This window comes from Arachis hypogaea, chromosome 10, assembly GCF_003086295.3.
Source record: "Arachis hypogaea cultivar Tifrunner chromosome 10, arahy.Tifrunner.gnm2.J5K5, whole genome shotgun sequence".
Classification (NCBI taxonomy): Eukaryota; Viridiplantae; Streptophyta; class Magnoliopsida; order Fabales; family Fabaceae; genus Arachis; species Arachis hypogaea.
Window position 1 is genome coordinate 109,528,824 of NC_092045.1, and position 21,828 is coordinate 109,550,651.

At 29.8% G+C, this 21,828-nt stretch overlaps 1 protein-coding gene across 1 annotated transcript; it reads left to right on the top strand.

Annotated features, from left to right (window-relative positions):
- The first annotated feature begins 12,072 nt into the window (after positions 1-12,072).
- Positions 12,073-15,685, top strand: LOC112716462 (uncharacterized). Its single transcript, XM_025768376.3, has 2 exons — positions 12,073-12,388; positions 13,433-15,685. Exon 2 carries the CDS (start codon positions 13,482-13,484, stop codon positions 15,285-15,287), a length of 1,806 nt encoding a protein of 601 aa, XP_025624161.1. The 5' UTR covers positions 12,073-12,388; positions 13,433-13,481; the 3' UTR covers positions 15,288-15,685.
- Positions 15,686-21,828: the final 6,143 nt, after the last annotated feature.

Sequence of the window (21,828 nt, forward strand, 5' to 3'; positions counted from 1 at the left end):
AAAAATATTTAATTTAGTCTTTATATATTTTTTTGTGATTGATTAGTTTTTATAAAAAAATAGCATTAATTTTTTTTATATAAACACTAATCAATCTCATAAAAATAAATATCAAGAATCAAATTAAATATTTTTTTATTAAAATTTTTGTTATTTTTTAAGATAATTATCAAAAATTGTTTAGAATTTTTTTTTTAATTTTATATATAGATTATCAATTTATTATATACTATTAATTATCAACTGATTCTTCGGCCATTAATTGAAACTTTTATATAAATAAATGACCGACACAAGCCGATGAGTTTGAGTGGAATTGTAAAATAAAAATCAATTTTACTTGTATATATGGGACCATGGATGCATGATGCAGGGACCATTCTTTGCCATCCTCAGTCCATTAATATTATAAAAGTATATAAAACAGAATGTTGCAAATAAAATTAGTTTTGAATTAACTTTCTTTTTGCTTCAATTTTCTTTTACAAATCTGGTGGGTACCAGATTCAACATTGGATGTCCGTGGCCAGTTGGTTGGGGTGGCAACCATGTCGGGGAGCAGATCTTTTTCGGTGAAAAAAAAAATGGATGCTGTCAAGTATTTAATCTAATCTTTTATTATTATTTTTATTTAATTTTAGTCCCACTTATAAAATTAAATGTGAGAAATCACACTTTATTCTTTCAAATGTTTTTTTCACTGGAAAGGATTCATTTTTCCATGTCCGGTGGTGGCATAATACTATATTATATTTTTTATTATATACAACTCAAAAAATTATTATTTTTTAGATTTCAATTCAAGACTTTAGTCAAATTATAAATTATTTATTATCTCAATTAATTTAATTTTTATTATTTTTATATATATTTAATAAAAAATAAATTAATATACATTTATGTTTGAAAGAGAGATTGAGAATGAAAAAAAGAAATTGAGAGACAAAGACTAAATTAATTTTTTGTATTGTATTTGATATAAAATATATAGAATTGAGTTATATCTCAATATCATGTTTGATTTAAGACAAATATAAAAACTGAAACAAACAAAATTACTTAAAAAAAAGATAAATACTAAATCAATATTCAAAAGATTTTGGTACTGACAAAATAGTACTTGACTTTTGTTATTGACGGAATGATTCCCGAAAGATTTTAAAATTTGATAAAAACATCCAAACGTGAAGCATGACGTCGTCACTTTGAACGGAAAACACCAATCTGACAATCGGAAGAGTTTTAATGATGGTGGCAAAGAACATCGATGGCTGTTTCAGTGACGAGGGGAGCTTACAGCTGCGATGATGGCGTTTTCACATCTCGTCCATTTCTCGTAATCTGAACACATCCATGAAACCTCTCTATATGCTCCCTCCCTTCCTTCCACTTTACATGAACTCCAACAACCTCAACAGCTGAGAGAGAGCATAGAGGGTCGTTGCAGCTTCCTTTTTCTCTCTCTCCTTTCCGTCCCTTACGAAAAAATTTCCGGCAGCGGTGTCGGAGATGTCGACGACGAGGCGGGCAACGACTCCCTCAGTGACAAATCCAACCTTGTTGTGGTCATCAAGGTTGAGATTGAGAAGCAAAAAAAGAGCATTCTAGTGGAAAAAATTGTGGTCGTGGGACTCGACACAGGAGAGTAACAGCATGACAATTTTCGAGTTAGTGAAACGGCGATGGAAGAGTGAGTTGCGCTTGGCGAGTTGAGTGAGTTGGTAGAGCGAATCAAGCTTGGAGGAAGAAGAGAAAGTGGAGGAGGTGAGGGAAGAGATTAGGGCTTTAGGTTGGAGGTGAGGAAGTGCGGGATTGAGAATTGGAGTTGGAGAGAGGGTAAAGTTGGTTATCGTCGCAGCGGAAAGCTCCCTTTCTCGTCGGAAACACTATCGGAGTTCTCTGCCGTCATCACTAAAGCTCTTCTAATTACCCGATCAATATTTTTCATTCAATGTGATATCATGCTTTCATATTTGGGTGATTTTGTTAAACTTTAAAATCTTTCAGGAATTATTTTGTCGATAACAAAGATCAGGTACCATTTTGTCAGTGTCAGAATCTTTCGAATATCGATTTGGTATTTACCTCAAAAAATAAAAAACAAAATAAAACCTAATTCCCACCCATGCCTCTGTTTCTCTCTTCTCCCTCTCTATCTTGCCGTCAATCCCTTGCACAGTTGCACTTATCACGGCGTCGTTCAGGAAGCTACCTCCATGTCGTTGTCACTTCTTTTTGCACTCATCTTATTGTTTGAACTACACGTTATTAAAGTTTTAATTTTCATTATTCTCAAAAAAATTAATTTCTTGTGTTCTCATTTTTTGAAATTTTTTTAATTTTTTGTATTCTTACTTTTTTGGGATATTAAAGATACTGAAATTTTATATTTTAAAATTGAAATTTTAGTTATAATCTCTAATTATTAAACAAAATATTAAATCTGAATTTTTCAAGTTTAATTTCAATTTTTTAAAAACAAACACTGCCTAATGTACATATTGATATACTAGTTTTTATAAAGATTCTAATGCTTAAATTGATAGTAGGATATTCTAAGATACTACGATTTGTATATTATTACAATTGGGAAAGGGATCTCAGCTACTAGAGCATTTTCAGTTATTGATCTCCTTCGAATCCCACTTAAAATCATCTAGCACTAGTGAGATTATCATATGTAAAAAATAACCATTTCACTAGATGAACAATGAGAGATGTAAATAACGTGAACAATAAGTCGCATCTTAGGTTTACTAATCATTCAATCTTATTTTTATTTTAAACCTACCACTTTTACCTAATTTCATTTTGACCTAATTATACCCGTTTTTAATCTAAATTCCCTTTTCACCGCAGTCATCCGTCCATTACCTATCACATCACGCAATCCCTTTCACCGACGAGAAAGTTCCTAAGTACCTTCGTCTCCTGCCGTCACCAACCCCAAAGGCAGATGAGTTATTTCGTATTAAGATCAAACACTCCATTTTTATGAAGAACAAATATCTCATTTACATTAAAAACAAACATCTCATTTGTATAAAAAATAAACATTGCATTTGCATGAAAAATAAATATCTACATGCACGATGGAAGATGAAACTAGACTGCTTGCAGCAGCGCGATAGAGGCGTGACGAGACTGGACTGCGTGTGACGGTCACCACGGTGTGATAAAGGACGAAGATGGGCTGCTTACAGCGGCACGACGAAGCTTGATAAAAAAGCATAAAGGAGGAGAAGAAGATAGAGATGTTCTTCGCTATAGTGAAAAGCACAAAGAAGACGTGTGATCTCCTCTTCAATAAGGACAAATAGGATAACGAGACTGACGAGGATGAAGAAGCCTTCAAGAAGGGAAAAGCTGCTTGGATTCCAATGTTTCAGCAAGAAGATTTTATTGATAATGGAAAATTGGAAATACGCGAGAGACAGTAGGGGTTGTGAGGAACAAGGGTGGGGAGTGATGCATGTATGAGGAGAAGGGTTTGTGATTGTTAAAAGTTAAATTCAAAACAAGAATTATATATAAGGCAAAGTTTCTGGTGGCCACAAAAGTGGTAACTATTGGTGGTGGCTAATATTTGACTTGCCAATAAAAAAAAGTAACATGTGACAGTCTTTATTAACATTGGAAGGAATCAATGGAGCGCTTATTTATCGTGGTGGTAACTTTGTCATTTTGTGATCCAACAACTTGGATGTTCATTGGCAACGTAAAATGAGTTTGAGAAAAATAAAAAATAAAAAAAAGAGAAAAAATTTTGTTACCCCCAAGCTAAGTGCTTTGTAAATTAGATATTGTTTTATTAGGGACAAAAATAACTAAGTTCCAAAAATAAATGTTAGATTAAAGAACTATTTTAAAAAATTTTTATTAAATAAAAAGTGTTGTACTCTTTATGATTAATTAAATAAAGTTTAATTTTTTATTTATTATAATTTATATCAATTACTCATATTTAAAATTTAAGATTTAAAATTTATAATTTATTAATTATGGCTAGAATAATTATATAAGTTTAAATATAATAAACATATAATTATAAATAGGTTTAATTATTCTGTTGGTCCCTAGAGTTTTGTAAAATTTTCAATTAGGTTCTTATATTTTTTTCTTTTAATTGGGTCCCTACACCAATTTTTTTTCAATTGAGTCCCTATACCTTTTTTTTCTTTTATTTGAGTCCATGCACCAATTTTTTTTAGTTGTGTTCCTATGTAATTAAGCCAATTACTACTAAAAGGGACCTAATTGAAAAAAAATTGGTGCAGGGACACAATTAAAAAGAAAAAAGTATAGAGACCTAATTAAAAATTTAGCGAAATATAGGGACTAATAGAGTAATTAAACCTTATAAATATTACATATATAAAATTATAATTATTATATTATATAAAATAATTTTAGATATCTTTGATATCTATTATATATTACTAATTTCACAATCAAAATGTACCACATAGTCTCATTGCAATTGAAATCAAATATTTTTCACCAAAAATAAATAGTTTCTCCTCCTCTCTCTTCCTTTTTCTATTTCTCACCTTTTTCCACCCACTCTATTAAATGGTTATAATTATAATTTTAATATTTTAATTTTAATTTTAATTATAATTATAATTAAAAAATGTTATGTTGCATATTTTGATTGTTAAATTTGTAATTAGTTATTGATAATGATATATAAGAGAAATAGAGCGAGTGAAAGAAGATGAAAAATAGAAAAAGAGAGAGAGAAGATCAGAGGAGATAACTATTTAATTTTAGTAGAAAATATTTTATTTCAATTACAATAAGAGAATGACATGTGGTACATTTTAATTGTAAAATTAGTAATATATAATAGATAATAGATATCTAAGATATCTTAAATTATTTTATATAATATAATAATTATAATTTTATATATGTAATATTTATAATTATATATTTATTATATTTAAAATTATATAATTATTCTAGTCATAATTAATAAATTATAAATTTTAAATCCTAAATTCTAAATATGAATAATTAATATAAATTATAATAAATAAAAAATTAAACTTTATTTAATTGATCATAAAGAGTGCAACACTTTTTATTTAATAAAAAAATTCAAAAATAGCTCTTTAATCTAACACTTATTTTTGGAACTTAGTTATCTTTTTTTCTAATGAATCAATATCTAATTTATAAAGGATTTACAAGTAACAAATTTTTTTCTTTTTTTTTAATTTTTCATTTTTTTCAAACTCATTTCACGTTGTCAATGGACATCTAAAGTTGTTGAATCACTAACAAAGTTACCACCACAATAAACAAACACTCTATTGATTCCTTCCGATGTTAACAAAAACTGTTACATATTACTTTTTTTATTGGCAGGTCAAATATTAGCCACCAGTAGTCGCTATTCTTATAGCTAGTTACCAGATACATCGCCTATATATAATTAATTCAAAATTTAAATTTTAAAATTAAAATTAACTTTTTTTAATTTATCATTTATGTTGTTCCCAAAAAGCGTCGTTTTCATATACAAGTATATTTATGAGAAAAGTTAGGTCAACCAAACTGTCAAAATAAAAAAAAAATCAAACTTTTATGTAAAATCAAAAAAATAAATCAAATACCTAAAATAGAAAATTATAATAATATTTAAATCATATAATTATTATATTTATTATTTAGTATACATTTTATAAAATTAATTGACTCATTTAAAATTATAATATAAAAAAATTGAGCTGGATCAAAATTTTAACAACTATGAAATCACATATTTTTTCCCCCTTATTAAAACACATATATATAAAGTTAGCTTGTCAATTGATATACAATGCTTTGGACAACAATTTGTCCAACTAAACTAACATTATTAGGTCTGTGTATATTTATATATAGCATAAGCTAATTCAGGCAGTCACCAACCTACTTACATAGGTAATTGACAAACCCTAAATTAAAAGATACAGCCATGGTTGCTAGGGAATTTCGGGAACTATCCATGTTCTATGGTGATTGGTGAATGACAAATTTGATGCTATATAATTATTAATTATACAGTTGAATTGCCATGATATTTAATTGCATTATACATGCATGTACGTGATGTACTCTAGTAGGATATTCCTTCAATGAATGTGATTCCTATTTTAACCTTACATGCATGTATGTTAATGATTTTTTTTTCTTGTTTTTGTCTACATTTATTTTAATATCTAATTTCATCTTTGTAACCCAAAAAAGAGTTTAAAAAAAATATATAGCTTTGTAAAATTTAGAGGGTGTTAATGAGCTTTTTTTAACCCTTATTATTAATTGGAAGAAATCATACAAGAGAAAGAATAAGTAGAATTTAAAAAAAAATAAATTTTCTAAAATAATTAAACTTTTTTTATATCAAAACCCTATAATATATATATATATATATATATTGAGTAAACAACTGAATATTTATTTTAAAATGGAATTAATATGCTTTGTGATACGCTTATGTCTTATATATATTGTAAACCCCATCATCAATTTTTTTTTTTGTCACAATAAAATTTAAATCAATGATAAAGGATCATTAATTCATTATTATATTCACTACGGCGAAGTAACCCATATCGTTGTCCAAAGAGTATATAAACCTTGTTAAGGAATTGATCGCCAAATTAATTAACATTAATATTTAATTCATTGATGGGGAAAGGAAAACCACCTAAAAATTGCACAAAACATTTTAAGAGAGCAAGTCTCATATTTAATAACATTCCATCATGCTAATTAATGTCCATATATGTATCATCATTCTACTATTTTTACTTTTTATTATGAATTATTTATTTTTAATCTACTCTTTAATATTAAAATGTTTTTCTCAAACATCTAACAGATCATCTAAAATAAATATTTAACTTTATAATATAAAATAAAAGGTTTTATTATTAAATCAATAAAATTAAAAGTAAAAGTAATTTTTATTTTCATTTGCTGTAAACTGAAAAAAAGTTAAATTTTATTTTTAATACACTAGTATATTATAAATCAATAAATCATTATATTTCTATTTATGGGTTCCATTTTAAACTAATATTTACGTTTTCTAGGATTTCTAAATATTTGTCACTTTTAACTTAAGTTTTATATATTAATTCATTATATTTCTATTTATCTGAATTTTAAATCATTATACAGTTGAGTCAAATATTTCTATTATTGGGAAAAAGATTAAATATTGTGTACGTGCACAAATTTTTATCCAAATTAAATTATATTTATATAGTGGATTAAAGGCAGTAAAATGTTTATGAATCCACTTTTTCATGTTACATTTTAAAATTAATCAATCTGAAATTAAATTCTTGTAGTCTCATAATGATAATTTTGAGTTCAAATTTTAAAAGATGGACAAATTATTTTTCTCTTAAGAAAAAGATCAAATAAAAAATAACAAATAAGGAGATATTTTATATTTATTTTCTTTGTTAGGCATAGTCTTTTCTGTTTTGACTTCAATTCTGTTTTTATTATATGAAAGTCAAGCGTATGTTTTACGTTTCACAATCTATTTAATTATAACATTTTTCATTTTTTTTTTGGTGGTATCCATTCAATTCTTTTAATACGAACAAAATAATTTTACAAAAAACTTATTTGTCTTTTGACTACAAATAAATAGGATTAAACAATTTTATTATTAGTAGTAGTAAAAAAAGGACAACATTTTTGGCCTTTAAAATATGTATCAACGAGGTTGCTGATATTCTTTAATAGATTATAGAACAAAGTATTCTTTCAGATTAAGCGTAATTTACTAACATTTTTTGAAAATAAATATATTATTCTTGTAACTTTAATTTTAAAAGTTAAAAATATTTGGAAAAATATTTAAAAAGGAATTTTTTTAAAATTAGTTTATATTTTTTAAAATAAAATATATAATATATATAACTTCACATATAAATAAATATATAAATTTATTTTTATATTTGTGTTTATTATTTTTTATTTTAAATTTTATTTTACTAAATACAATTATTATTTTTTTATTTAATAAAATTATTTTTAGTTTAATTTTATTAAACATAAATACTATAAATTTAAAATACCAATTTAATAAACTATTTTCAAAAAATAAAAGTTTTATCAAATAAATCTTAATTCACTACAAGAAAAATACTGAGTACCATCGAATTTAGCGGCAGAAATTAACTTTTAATTGACGAAATTCTGGAGGTTGTTACCGTCGAATTTATTCTCTGATAAATTCAATAGTAATTTGAAATTTTATTTTTTTTTAAAAAATTGTTTAAAAATTCAATATATAATTTTAAATATTTAAATTTAATAATTTTTAAACTAACAAAATTTAAAATTTTATAATTTTCTATAATAATTTGTCTATAACTTTTCGTTAAAAGTTCACAAATAAGTTCACACATCAAAGTTTAAGAATAAAAAAGAAAAATAATAATTATTCATGTATGACAAAAAATAGTACTATAAACATATGCTCTAAATCCAGAAAAGATGAACTTACATAAAGTTCGATATGAAAAATAAGATATCTCATGGTGACTAAGTAAATTGCATAGTTAAAACTTTTTAGACAATAAAAATATTGAAAAAAAATCAAGTATACAAATAGTATATCTATTTAAGCTTTCAAGTAATCTACTAACATGCATATATATGTCCCTCAAATGGTATATCTATTTAAACTTATACAACTTCAGCAACTTACAAATCTAGTTGGAGGTTTTGCATTATAAACCTACTGTTTACAAGCGCATTTTCTGGAATAGTTAGTCATACACCTTTAATTTCAAACTATAAACATAATTAACACACAAATTAAATTAAACAAACAAATCAAAGTTTATATATTCAAATGAGTAAATTGCAATAAATTTAGTAAAATAAAAACAATCAACTCAGCAAAATTAATTCAAAAAATAATTAACTCAAACAATAATAAACTCAAAAAATTAACAACAATCAATAATAAGTCAATAATTAACTTAAAAAATTAACACACTAAAATTAATTCAGAGAATTAATAACAATCAACATTAATTAACTCAAAAATTAATTAACTCAGAAAACAATAAATTTAGAAAATTACCAATGATAATAATAATCCAAAACACTATCAACTAAAAACAAATCCTAAATTACACCCTGCTTAACTTAACATTATTTAATTTCTAATTATGCTAATTAATATAACAAATCCTAATCACTCATTTTATTAAAATGTTTAATCAATAATTTAATAAAATACCTAATAAAATTCGAAACAAAAAAATCTGAAAAATACAAAAATTATAGAAAATTTATTATCTCTGATAATGACTGCAGAATGGTGGAAACGTGGTGATGACAGAAGACAGCAGTGAAACCTATAATGATAGAGTTAGGGTTAGTAACATAACAAACAACCAAAAGAAAAAATGAACCACAACCTTACCTTAGCGCGGTGGACCTCAGCCACAGTGATATAGCAACAAGGCAATAACCTCTGATCAATGGCAAGGGCCACCAACAGCGGCGACACTACAGAGGCTTTCCACAGAGACTCCAGCAGCAATGATGATGACGTGCTGATCTGCGACGACAATGTGGTTTACCAGCGCAACGGCAGCTCCAGGTGGTGGCGGCGCAACCTTTTTCAATGGACCAAAGGGAGAGTATCGAGAGAGAAAAGAAGAGAAGAGAGAGAAAGAGTTTGCAAAAGTGAGGGAGAAGGGTTTTATGTTTGAATTTTATCCCAAATTTATTGTCGGATTTACCGGCGAAAAATTCGACGGTAAATTATTCATCGTTGCCTAAACGATGCGTTTCACTAAATTCTGTTATTGCTAAAATTTTTCGACGGAAAATCTGACGATAAATTCGGCCATAATAAAATTAATTTCCGCACTTTTATTTATCGTCGGATTTAACGGTAGAATTTTAAATCTGACAATAATTTATTCGAGGGACAAATTTTTATTTGTTACAATTAAAAAAATTTGTTGACAACGTTCGTCACTAAATTTAATTATAAATCCAATAATATTTGGCGTATTTTTTTGTAATGATCGTGGTGTAGAAGTAACGATATTCTATGAAGAATAATAGTGGTGCTAATTAACTTGACTAATAATGTATTCCGATCCTCTCAAGTCTGTAACTCTTCATTTCTTTTGAACCATAATAATTTTGGAGTAAAATGATTATTTTATTTGGTCAATATCACAATAATGGAAGATGATGTATGCTAATCATTTAAAATTGGTTTACATATTTTATATTTCATCTAATCTAGTCTAGTTCATACCTATTTGTCAGTTGATAATTACATACATAGACTAAATATTCTAACACTTAAAATTATAAAGATGATAATGCGTGTATATTAGGTAATTTTTTTCATTACTAATCTCATTTATTCAAGCAATGTTATTGATATTTTTTGACAAACATAGAGCTCCACCACCATAGATATGAGTTAGGTGATTTCCTTTATAAATGTTATAGGAATTTAGGAGTATTGAAATGAATGATCAAAACTGAAAACAAGGGGTGCTGGTTATGGTGAACCGAAAATGAGGGGTGTATATTTAATTATTCAAGTGTGTTTATAAAAAAATTTGATTATATTGTTGTAAATTTTTTTGATTATTTTGTTATGATAAATTTAGTTATAATATATACGAATATAATAACTATATAAATTGAATACTAATTTTTAATGTTTAAGGAGCATTTTTGTTGGGAACATGTATGTTGTTCGTGGTCTAAACTTATAGTAGTTCTTTTTATTTTTTAAGAGAATTACGTAAATAATTTTTGGTATTATGCAATGAATTTTATATTTATTTTCAATTTTTTTTATGTGTCAATAATATGATTCATATGATTAAGATTTAAAGAAGAAGATTAACATGAAGTAATTGAATTGTTGATTTTTCCATACATGGTACTCCTTTCGTTTTATATTATTTATATCTTTTTATTTATGCAACATATTTAAGATGATAATTAATTTTATTGAAATCATAAGAAAAAAAGATAAAATTATCCTCAATATTATTTTTTCTTTATTAATTTTCCATTTTCTATCTTTTTCCTTCTTTTTAGTAGCAAAATATATAATGGATAAAAATTAAAGAATGAGTTGTTGAAATTGAAAAACGACATATAAATAGTGTGTTTTTTATATTAAAGTTATTAGTATTTTTTAATTTATATAAATATACGATGTAAAAAATCATATATGATAATTTGTATAGTGACATTATTAAAAATAAAAGTGATAATATTATTTTTCGTAATTTATAACAAAAATAAAAAATAAAAGAGAAATGATATGAAATAAAAATAGTATCAATTAATTAAAATATTATTTATATATTAAAATTAACTACTAAAATTATTTATTAATATATTTGTGTATAAATATATAGTACTTTAATTTATTTTTAATCTATATTTATATTTAAATATATATGTTATATTAATGATTAATTTGTCACAAAAAAAATATTTAACTAATATGTGTCCTTAAAACACATATAAAATTATAAACTAAGAAAGTTTTTAAAAAATTTTTTATAAAAAATGATATAAAATTTAAATTCTCAATGTATTTATTAAAATAAAATATTTAAAATTTTTTATTACTAATAATTTTAATTCGTGCCTACGAAATAAGAATACAGATTAGTTAAATTTAAAAAAATATTAATAATTAATTTTAATATACAATTATACACATAACATAGTCGTTAATTCATGAATTGATGACTAAATTCAAAGCTGCCATCAATGCTATTTTGAAATGAAATGTAATTCAAATTTTGAAAAACTATACACCATAAATAACGAGTCAATTCCTCATTAAATAACAACGTAATAAAATTATATTTATTTATACTGTACTCTAAATGCATACTAATTTATCTTATTTGATTCTTGATTGTCATTTTTCTGTTCGAGATCGCCAATATAAAATTCACAATCCCATAATTTTATCGAGTGGGACCCAACCAATGATCCAAAAAAAAAAAGTGTGACGAAATAAAACAAAAACTAACTCTCTCTCTCTCTCTTTCTCTCTCTCTCTCTCTCTGTCTCTCCCCGTTTCGTTTCTTTGGATTCTGTTACGAAAAAAATGCGCAGAGTGTAAGAAAGAAAGTAAGGGGCAAAAATAAAAAAGGCAACCACAGAAAGAAAAGAAAACACTTGCTTGCACGTTCTCTACACTCCTCCCTTTTCATCTTCTTCATTTAACTTGTGTTGTGTTCTGCAATTCGCTTTCTTCATTCACACACACACACACTCTTTTCATTCATTCTCTTCGTTTTTTTTTTGTTGTGTTAAGAAGAAGCACCCTTTTTCGAATAGAACGGTGCCGTATAACAAGGTACGCTACTAGTTCTACTCCAAAAAAAAAAAATTCGTCGTCTGGGTTCTGTTTGTTTTCTCTTAAATGCAAACGGGTTTGCGTAAAAATCTGTTTTTTTTTTAATGATCTGAGATTGGTGTTTTCTTCAGAACCTCCCCTGATTCACTTTTCTCTGTTTTATTGGATTGGGGTTTTCTTTTGTGGGATTTTTAATCCGATGGTTATTTATGTATTCAGTGCTTCATCGATTGGTATTGTGTATGGTGGTGGAAGATGATAAAATTGAAAAAGCTTGCTTAGTCATTATGATTGCTATGGTTTTTGTGATGTGGGGTCATATATGTCTTGTGCTGAATATTAATCAGTATATTGTGGTGATGATTTTGCTCTTTTGGGTGAATATTATGATTCAAATGTTATTTGATTTTGATTACCTCAAAATGCATGATTATGGCTATCAGACTGAATTTGTTTGCAATTCATATCATTTCCTTCAATGATTTCCTTAGATTGTGTTCCATTGTTAATGTGCTTTATGAAGTACCCTTCTATTTATTTGTTTTTTTATCGTTATGATGATCAGTGAAAGCTTACAGTATTTTACAATTATTACACATAACATAAACTTTTTACCATTTGCGGCATCTTGATTTTTCCTTTTGGATGTTCTGATGATTTCATTTACTATCTGTATTTGTGGCTTTATGATTGGTTTCTGCTGCATTTACTGTTTCGTGTTTTTAATTTTTAGTTTCTATAATGACAATAAACACTTTTGTTAGTGTGGTTACAGTGGAGAAGAATCAATCAGATTGAAAAAAAGTAGACATTTCTTTGGTGATGATTTTTGTACACTTTTGTTTAGAGACATTGATTTTGAGTTTAAATTCAGAATGAGTTCAGAGTGGTGTTGTCTTTCACAAGTTATTTGTATCTGTATGTCTTTTATTCCATGACAAGGCGCAATAATGTTGTTCGATTCATGTAACCAACACTACTTAGTTGTTGCTACAGTAATTACCTAACATTTGGTTCTTTTCTTTGCTTTGTTTCGAGTTTTAGGATCGTGGTCGTGAATAGTGTTCTGCTCATTTGAGTATCTTGCTCCAATATGATGGACAAGGAAAGTGAAGAATTGGCATTAACCCCAGAAGTGACTAAGCCGGATACGGTTGAAACAAGAAGGTTCTCTTCTGGCAAAGGATCTTCTGGAAATAACACTGCAAAAGTTGTTCCTCGTTATCTCCGAGCTTCAACTGGTTCTTGTCATGATTTTTGTAAATATGGGAGGAGGCATGAACTTGAAGGGATCGAAAGGCGTTCTATACCTGATAGAGCTACACGAAAACAACTTTACCAGAGTTCTCAAAAGAGTATTGGGGGGATAATGACATCGGTTGCCAAACTCAGAGGGTCGCTTGATTCAAGGTTGCCTTTTGTCAAACTACAAGAATCAATTGATTCCGAGCATGACATTTCTGATACTGCTGGCACCAATAAGCATGGACTGTCAACAAAATCATTCGACAAGGAAAAGCAAATAGGGAATGATGCTCGGGAAAACTGGAAGAAAACATCGTTGGTCAAGTTCAAACCTTCCCTCCTGAAATCCCATACATCTCCCTCGGCAATACAGGAAATTTCAACGACTGCAAAGGAGGTGAAATCTTCATTGAAATCAACTTCTCTCAAGTTGGAAACTTCACCAAAATCAGCTTCTAAGAAGGTGGAAGCTCCATCAAATTTAAGTTCCAAGAAGGTGAAGGCTCAATCAAAGTCAATTTCCAACAATGGGGAAACACCATCAAGATCAAATTCCAAGGTCAAAACTTCATCAAGATCAACTTCCAACCTGGTGGGAACTTCGTCGGAGGCATCTTCTTTAAAGGGTAATAAGGACATGAAGTTGTCTGAAAAACGGGTAACTTCTTTGAGCCTAGACTCTGCCACAAGGAACACAATTTCAACTATGAAATCCTCAAAAAGCTTTGGTAGCAAAATGAATAGTGAGATCAAGATGGAAAAGGATGCAGCCTCTTCCAAAACAGCTTCAAGAAAATTGATAGCACCAATAAGGACCCCAGTGTCCCCAAGACCTTCTCTTGTAAGAGTTGCAAGTTTAAATTCAAGAAAGAATAAGAGCCTGAAAATCGTGTCTCGTCTTAAGAATCAGCAGAATGCCAGAAAAGTTGCACCTGAGGAATCCAACAATAATGACAATCAGGTCGAGGAAAAAACTCTGTACGTTATCAAGATGGAAAGTGGGAACAAAACTTTGGAATCTGATCAAAATCCAAGCTATGACAATGAACCATCCCTTCCGCAGATGTCACCGCCAAACCCTTCACCGCCTTCAACTTCTGAATCTGTATCCCAAGAAGATCAAGAGGAATCTGACTATACAACTAGTGAATTCGAGATGGATTCTTTCTCAAGTAACCATGAGCTTGAAAACATGGAAAATAGGGAGACTTTGGAAGTTGAGGAGAAGGGAAAGCCGACAAAGGGTGGGATTGTGTGCTCCGATGATGTGGCCCAAGTGCTGAAATTGAAGTTCAGAAGGGGAAAAGTTGTCGATAATCAACTTGAGAGAAACACTCCAAGGAGGCTAAAATTTCGGAGAGCAAAACTGTTGGGGGAGAAAGCAAATCTTAAGGGTGGAAGGAAAAGCCTTAAAGGACTAGATGAAGGTTTTGCTGATGGAGCCGATGCTACAACTGGTCCAGAGAAGGTTGTCTTGAGACATCAAGATATGCAGGACAAGAAAGATGCTCAGGGATTGTTCAATAACGTGATCGAGGAAACGGCGAGTAAACTAGTCGAAGCACGGAAGAGCAAGGTTAAAGCATTGGTTGGTGCTTTTGAAACTGTAATCTCCCTCCAAGAGAAGAAACCTCCTGCTAACACTGTCAGTTGATGATGGAATCTGGATAGACATTTTCTTGCTTTTTTTCTTTTTTCTTTTTTTCTTTTTGTATAAAGAAAATGGTATGAAAATAAGACTAAGTTTTTGGTAGTAGATTTGAAGCCAATAAGCTGAAGTTATTGAAGAAATTTAGAGATAGATTTTTCCTTGAACTGTGTCTTTAGAGGCTCAGCATGCAGAGTTTAAAGGGTGATTTTGTGTTTGAAACTCATCTTAACGTGCATCATATACTTGGTAAGCATACCTTTTCATCTTACTTTTGATGAAATCCATACATATTGTGATTGAATTTTATCTTTTGTTTGGAAAGTGTAAAACAGTACTATCAGTGATTTTGTACTATGAACCAAGGAAAGGAAAAAGTGCTTTGAACTTGTGATGATTTCAATTAAGAGTGAGAGTTATCAACAATGTATGTCTATTTTTGCTGAAAACAATAACAATCCCTTCAATCTATTTGTTTCCATGTTTAAATTCTAATTAGGGAAAGCCTAGTTATGATTTGATTGTTAGAACAAGATGATTGATCACTTGGAAAATAAAGTATTGAAGCAAGGAAAAGTTGCTATGATTGTCTCTTGTAAGCTGGCATTTTTTTACCCTTTTGCTTTGATAATTATTTTGTTCCCCACAATAGAAAAAGTGATTCACATAAATCTCAGTGCAAAAGAGGTTCCTCTTTTGAGATTGTGTGTGAGGTGCAAACTAAGTTTGTTTTTCGTTTTTGTTTTTTCCTTCTTATTTTGGTGAGTAAATAGACAAATTCACACAAAAAAATTTGAGGTGGACAAAAATACGCGTAAAAAATTCGTAAACATCAAAATATACATAAAAGATTATTTTTATTAGACAAAAGTATTATGTTGTTAATAAGGATTTAATATATACAAGTCTTTGGTGTGTACTTTTGTCCCAAAAAAAAAAAAAACACTTTGTGGAGTGTACTTTAATGTTTACAACTCTTGATATGTACTTTTATCCATTTAAAACTCTTTTACATGTAATTTTGTCTATTTGTTCTATTTTGGTTAAAAAACTAAGGGCTCAATCCAACACAGTCCATTTCATATGAATTTTTATTATTACTTGCTCCTAAGGCTAGTTGCAACTTCCAACCTATTATTAATTTGAGTAGATCAAGAAAATTAAAAATCATTATTTAAAGGTGATTTTTTCTAAATCCATGACAATTTTGTGGGTGATTTACCCTTGCTTTGGTATCACCATCACAGCCATTAATTAAGAAAAGTTTTTAAAATTTTATTAATTGATTCATTAAATGTTTTCATACTGCATTGTATTTTATGTTATTTACATTATACCACATAACGTATATGTATTCCAAAAACAATGTGCAAATAGTTAAATTTTACCAAATATTTCAAAATTAAGAAGTTTTATTCCTAATTCGTCGAAGCCAAACTCTCGTTGGAAGGCCCACTGTTTCTTCCTCTACCCCATGCGTCTGTATGCTTCAGTGACTTACCGGCAGGGTTAAGCTGATCCGAAACCAAAGACACTGGCTACTGCTTCTTCTTCTAGCGGCGACCCACTGCAAAACTCTCTCAAAATACCCTTGTAAAGTCCACTGCTTCTTCTATGTAATGTATTTTTTATTTTTCGGTGACTCACCGGTTGGGGTAAGTTCATCCGAAAACCTCGAATACCCTGTGTTCTTCTTGTAGCTCATACGTTGCTTTTTTTTCGGTGACTTACCGGCAGGGTTAAGTTTTTTCGAATCCCTCGAAGGCCGTAACTTGTCCACTCCCCGGCCAGGAACCGGCAACCGAAATCTGAAACCTATCCAAAAATTCTTGTAAGGCTTACTGCTTCTTCTTCTAGCTCATGCGTTTGTATTTTTTTCGAATTTCACTACCAATCTTGCGTTATTTGTTCTGTTACTCATTTTCTTTAATCACTAGTCATGAAAGAAGATTGTTTCAATTTCAAATGTAGTAGTTGATCATAGTTATTTATGGTGGTGTTAAATGTTAATTAGATTGATGGCCAGTGATGCATGCTCCTCAAACACGAGACGAAGCAGAGGTGGAGACGGCGTACAACACGAACTCAAAGCTGAATATGCAACTTCATGTTCGCTGCAACCTGGGGATGTAAAAGATGGTGTGGCCCCAAAATGTTTATGTGAAAAATATGCCATCTATTACATGTCGAAGACAAACACCCACCCAAATAGGCTATTTTTTAGATGCCCATTATTAAAGGTAAGCACGCAATTCTTCATGTATTGCCGCATTGGCAGCCCCGTTTTTTACTTTTGATCTACGATAACGATCAATGTGGTTGTACAAATCTTTGCGTGTGAAGCCAGCATGACGATATCCACCCTTCTGGAACACAATATATCTCATAATATGGCACGTCTTGACACCAAAATTATGAAGATTTTTCACTTGGACTTTATCAGTAACAGTGAGAGGACGATTGGCCGGAACGAGATGTGCAAATTGGGGGGTCGTCAGATCGTGGTTGTGAGATTCCACAAAACATGATACCTTCCATCTTCCGCAACCGTAGTCAAGCTTTACCCTAAGCCGAGCTGGACACTTGGTTCGCGTGAGTGACTTGCCTCCCTTGATCTATCATCCAGATCAAGATACCTCATATTCCTCCAGCCCTCCTTATTGCAAACAAGTTGCCTGCAAATGATTCTACCTTCGTTATCCCTAACGGTGTCGTCCTTCCTCATTACAAATCCATGCCAACAAAGCATAAGCGTTATAAAATTGGCAAGCCTCATCTTCTGTCCTAAACTCCAGGTTTCAAATATCCTCCACCATTAAATCTGCTATTCTTTTTACACCACAATCTTGTTGACTCTTACTAGTAGAATCCAACGAATCCATATCGTCATCTTCAGCATCATCTTCTACATTCGGTTGATAATCGAAATCATCACCCAAATCATTATCAGAATCATTCTTAACATCATCCTCGTTTGTGGACATAATTTTACCCCTGCCAAAGTCCAGGTTGGTGACAAAAAATGTGAATAAACAGAACTAATGACAGCAACTGCAGGAAGCTAACCTAAGCTGCATGTAAAATTACTGGAACCAAACCCAATTAAACTAACCCAATTGTTTACGACTCCAGTATAAGGTTTTAATTTCAATGCCCCAAACCTATTGATGATTGGATTTTTGACGGTTTAGAATTTCTCAAATAAAATCTCGTCAAAGTATAGTTTTTAAACCAAGCAATAATCCTTTCATACAAAAAGTTGTTTGTCACTAAAACAAACCCCTAAATTTATAAACTGAAGTATTGAACCTCGGGTCGTTCTCCCTAGGAATTACAATAAAGTGTCTTATTATTGGTTGTGAGTTATTTTGGGGTTTTAATAAGAAACATGAAAGATAAATGGCAAGAAAGTAAACTAACAACTATAAAAGGCTCTTGGCAAGGTATGAAAATTAGAAGTTCTATCCTAGTTATCCTTCTCAATTGTGATGAGAATTGTTCATTGCTACCACTTAGTTAACTCTTACTAAATAAAGGAAAGTCAAGTGGATGAATTGACTTGAGCCACAAGTCCTAGCCAACTCCCAAAGAAAGACTAGCTTTAGTGCACTCCAAACCAATTAGCAATCTCTCCAATTACCAATCAACAAAGGAATTAGATAACTCAAGTGTCACTAATTACTCTACCTAGGCCAAGAGGAACAAAATCTACACTATATCTAGAAGAGGCATTTCAACAAACACATAAAAGGAAACAAAAGTAAACAACATAAATTGCAAGAATTAAAGAGAGATCTAACTACAAAGGCAAGAGATCAACAATAGAAAAGCAAAGAAGAACAATTATTATGAATTACCTCTTATTGAATTGAAAGAAAATGGAAGGAACAATAGTAGATCTACAACAAAATACAAGAACAACATAAAGGAAATTACAATAAAAGAATGGAAGAAGAATGAATGTAACTACAAGGAATTGAGAAGATAGAAGTTGAAGAAGATGAATTAAAATCTAGATCTAAGAACTAAACCTAATCCTAATCCTAATCCTAGAGAAAAGTGAGAGCTTCTCTCTCTAAAAACTACTTCTAAAACTAAACTATGACTAATGGTTACTAACTTCTAAATTATGAGAGTATCTTCATTCCCCCTTCAATCATTGGCTTAAATAGCATCAGAAATGAGTTGGATTGGGCCCATAAGGCTTCTAAAATCGCTGGCCACGTTTTGCTTTAAGTGAACTAGGTGGCAGCAACGGCGCGTGCGCGCCACCATACGTGTAGAAACTATGGCAAATCTTATATCGTTTCAAAGCTCCGGATGTTAGCTTTCTAACCCAACTGGAACCGCATCATTTGGACCTTTGTAGCTCAAGTTATGGTCGTTTAAGTGCGAAGAGGTCGGCTTGACAGCTTTCCGGTTCTTTCATTTCTTCATGAGTTCTCCAACTTTTCATGCTTCTTTCTTCATTCCCTTGATCCGATCTTTGCCTCCTAAACCTTAAATCACTTAACAAACATATCAAGGCATCTAATGGAATCAAGGTAAATTAAATTTATTTATTTTTAGACCTAAAAAGCATGTTTTCACTCTTAAGCACAATTAAAGGAGAAGTTATGAAATCATGCTATTTCAATGGATAAATGTGGGTAAAAGGTTATAAAATCTCCTAAAATCAATACAAGATAAACCCTACAAATGGGGTTTATCACCTATCCACAGCATAGAACTGGATAATGTGACTTAATTTCTAAATTCTAGAATAACAACCCAACACCTTAAACAGAGAACCGTTGAAAAGGCATAGACTATCATCAGAATTAAACTAATTTGAATTAACAAAAAAACTTAATCGGACATACCTTGATGACAACCAAAGGTTGAGCTTGAATGGGTAAAAATGAACTACTGGAGGAAGGTGACCTTACCTAATCCGCCACACCTAATTCGAAGGCAGCTGAAAAATGGAGATGGTAAACTAGCTTCCACCAGCCACAATTTCATCAATAGCAGAAATTCAGCTACAAATTTTTCTGCTGGAGCCACATCAGGTTAGCATTCGGCCTCTCCTCAGTTAACGGCGATGCCTAGCTGACAGAATCAGAGTAGCAGTTCTGGCTCCAATAACTCGAAAGAGATAATGCTTGCTAAATGGACGTTGGGTTGATTAATGTGTGGTATAAATACAACGAAGGGCCGAAGGCCAAAAAACGAAATAGGGTTGGGTACTATGGATGCTATGTGTTTTTCTAGTTCTCAGAGATGCATGTTCAATTTCAGGAAGAGATAGAGGATATTTTTTTTAAAAAAAAAATTAGAGATTAAAAATTATCATTTCAAATATTTCCCAATATACTATACATTATGTATATACACTAATATAGTATATTTATGTTATAGGTTCATTAAAAGCTTTTACTATAACCAATGAATCAATTAATGAAAGTTTGAAAATTTTACTTCATCAATAGCGGTGAAAGTGATTTAGAAGAAATCACCTTATTTAAATGAAATTTTCTGTCTTGAAGTTAATTTTTTTGGTTACATCCTCCAAACCATTTTTTTTTTCAAACTTCGATTTTAGGAAAAAAATGTAAAGCATGTTATGAGCCGAAAAGCCATAAGCCATTAATGGATTGGAAAAATAAAAATGGGACAACGCTGATATCTTCAAAGGATATCCGTATTCATAATATTTTGGAAAACATTTCTGGCCAAATTAACCAAGGTTAGGTTTACTTTTCCACTTAACATTCTATTTGGTTATTTTTTCAAGGGTAATAGCTTGTGAGTTAAGTTTAGCATCGGGTGAATCATTGATTAGTATGGTTGCTTATGTTGCTGAATTAGTTTTTAGATAAGAGAGGCATTATCCTTTTTCATTTATTTGAGATTTAAGATTTAAAATTTTAATTTTTTTATTGTTGATGCTTTAGGTTTTTTTTTTTTCGTGCTATAAAAGGAGATGTTCTAGTTTTAAATAGTAATTTTAGATCAATTTTTTAATCATGTAAAATGAAGTGAGAATAGAGTAATTCATAAATTAACTCAATTTACTCTTACCAATTCAAACATTGGTAATGTTAAGAAGATAAAAAATTTTTTATTATTATAATAATTAATAAATATTAAATAAGATAAATTTTAACTGTTTTTTATTTTTTTATTTTTTTAACCAAACATTTCCGTTCAAATACTGTGTAGATAAAAGATGCATTTAGTTCCAACGAACAAACAAAAAAAAGAAGATGCATTTAGTCATGTAATTAGCCTAGTTTTGATGGACATTTTGGCTCCACATGAATGAAATTTCCTCTGTTTCCTGTTAAAATAAAAAAAAAAATGGATTTGGGCTAGACCAATGGAAAATTGGACCACAACTTCCCTTTTTCTTTTTCTTTAGTAGAAATCAATTATTTATACCAACATTCGGTTGGTTTATTAGGTTGAGGTGCTATGTCTTTTGAGCAACACCATGATTTTGAATTTTAGATTTGTATGAAGCAACGAATTTGGAAAGATCGCCTTTTTATATAGGACATTTGCA

Bases quoted from the DNA above. Each gene is read 5' to 3' on its own strand.
- LOC112716462 (XM_025768376.3), top strand. From the start codon at position 13,482: ATGATGGACAAGGAAAGTGAAGAATTGGCATTAACCCCAGAAGTGACT.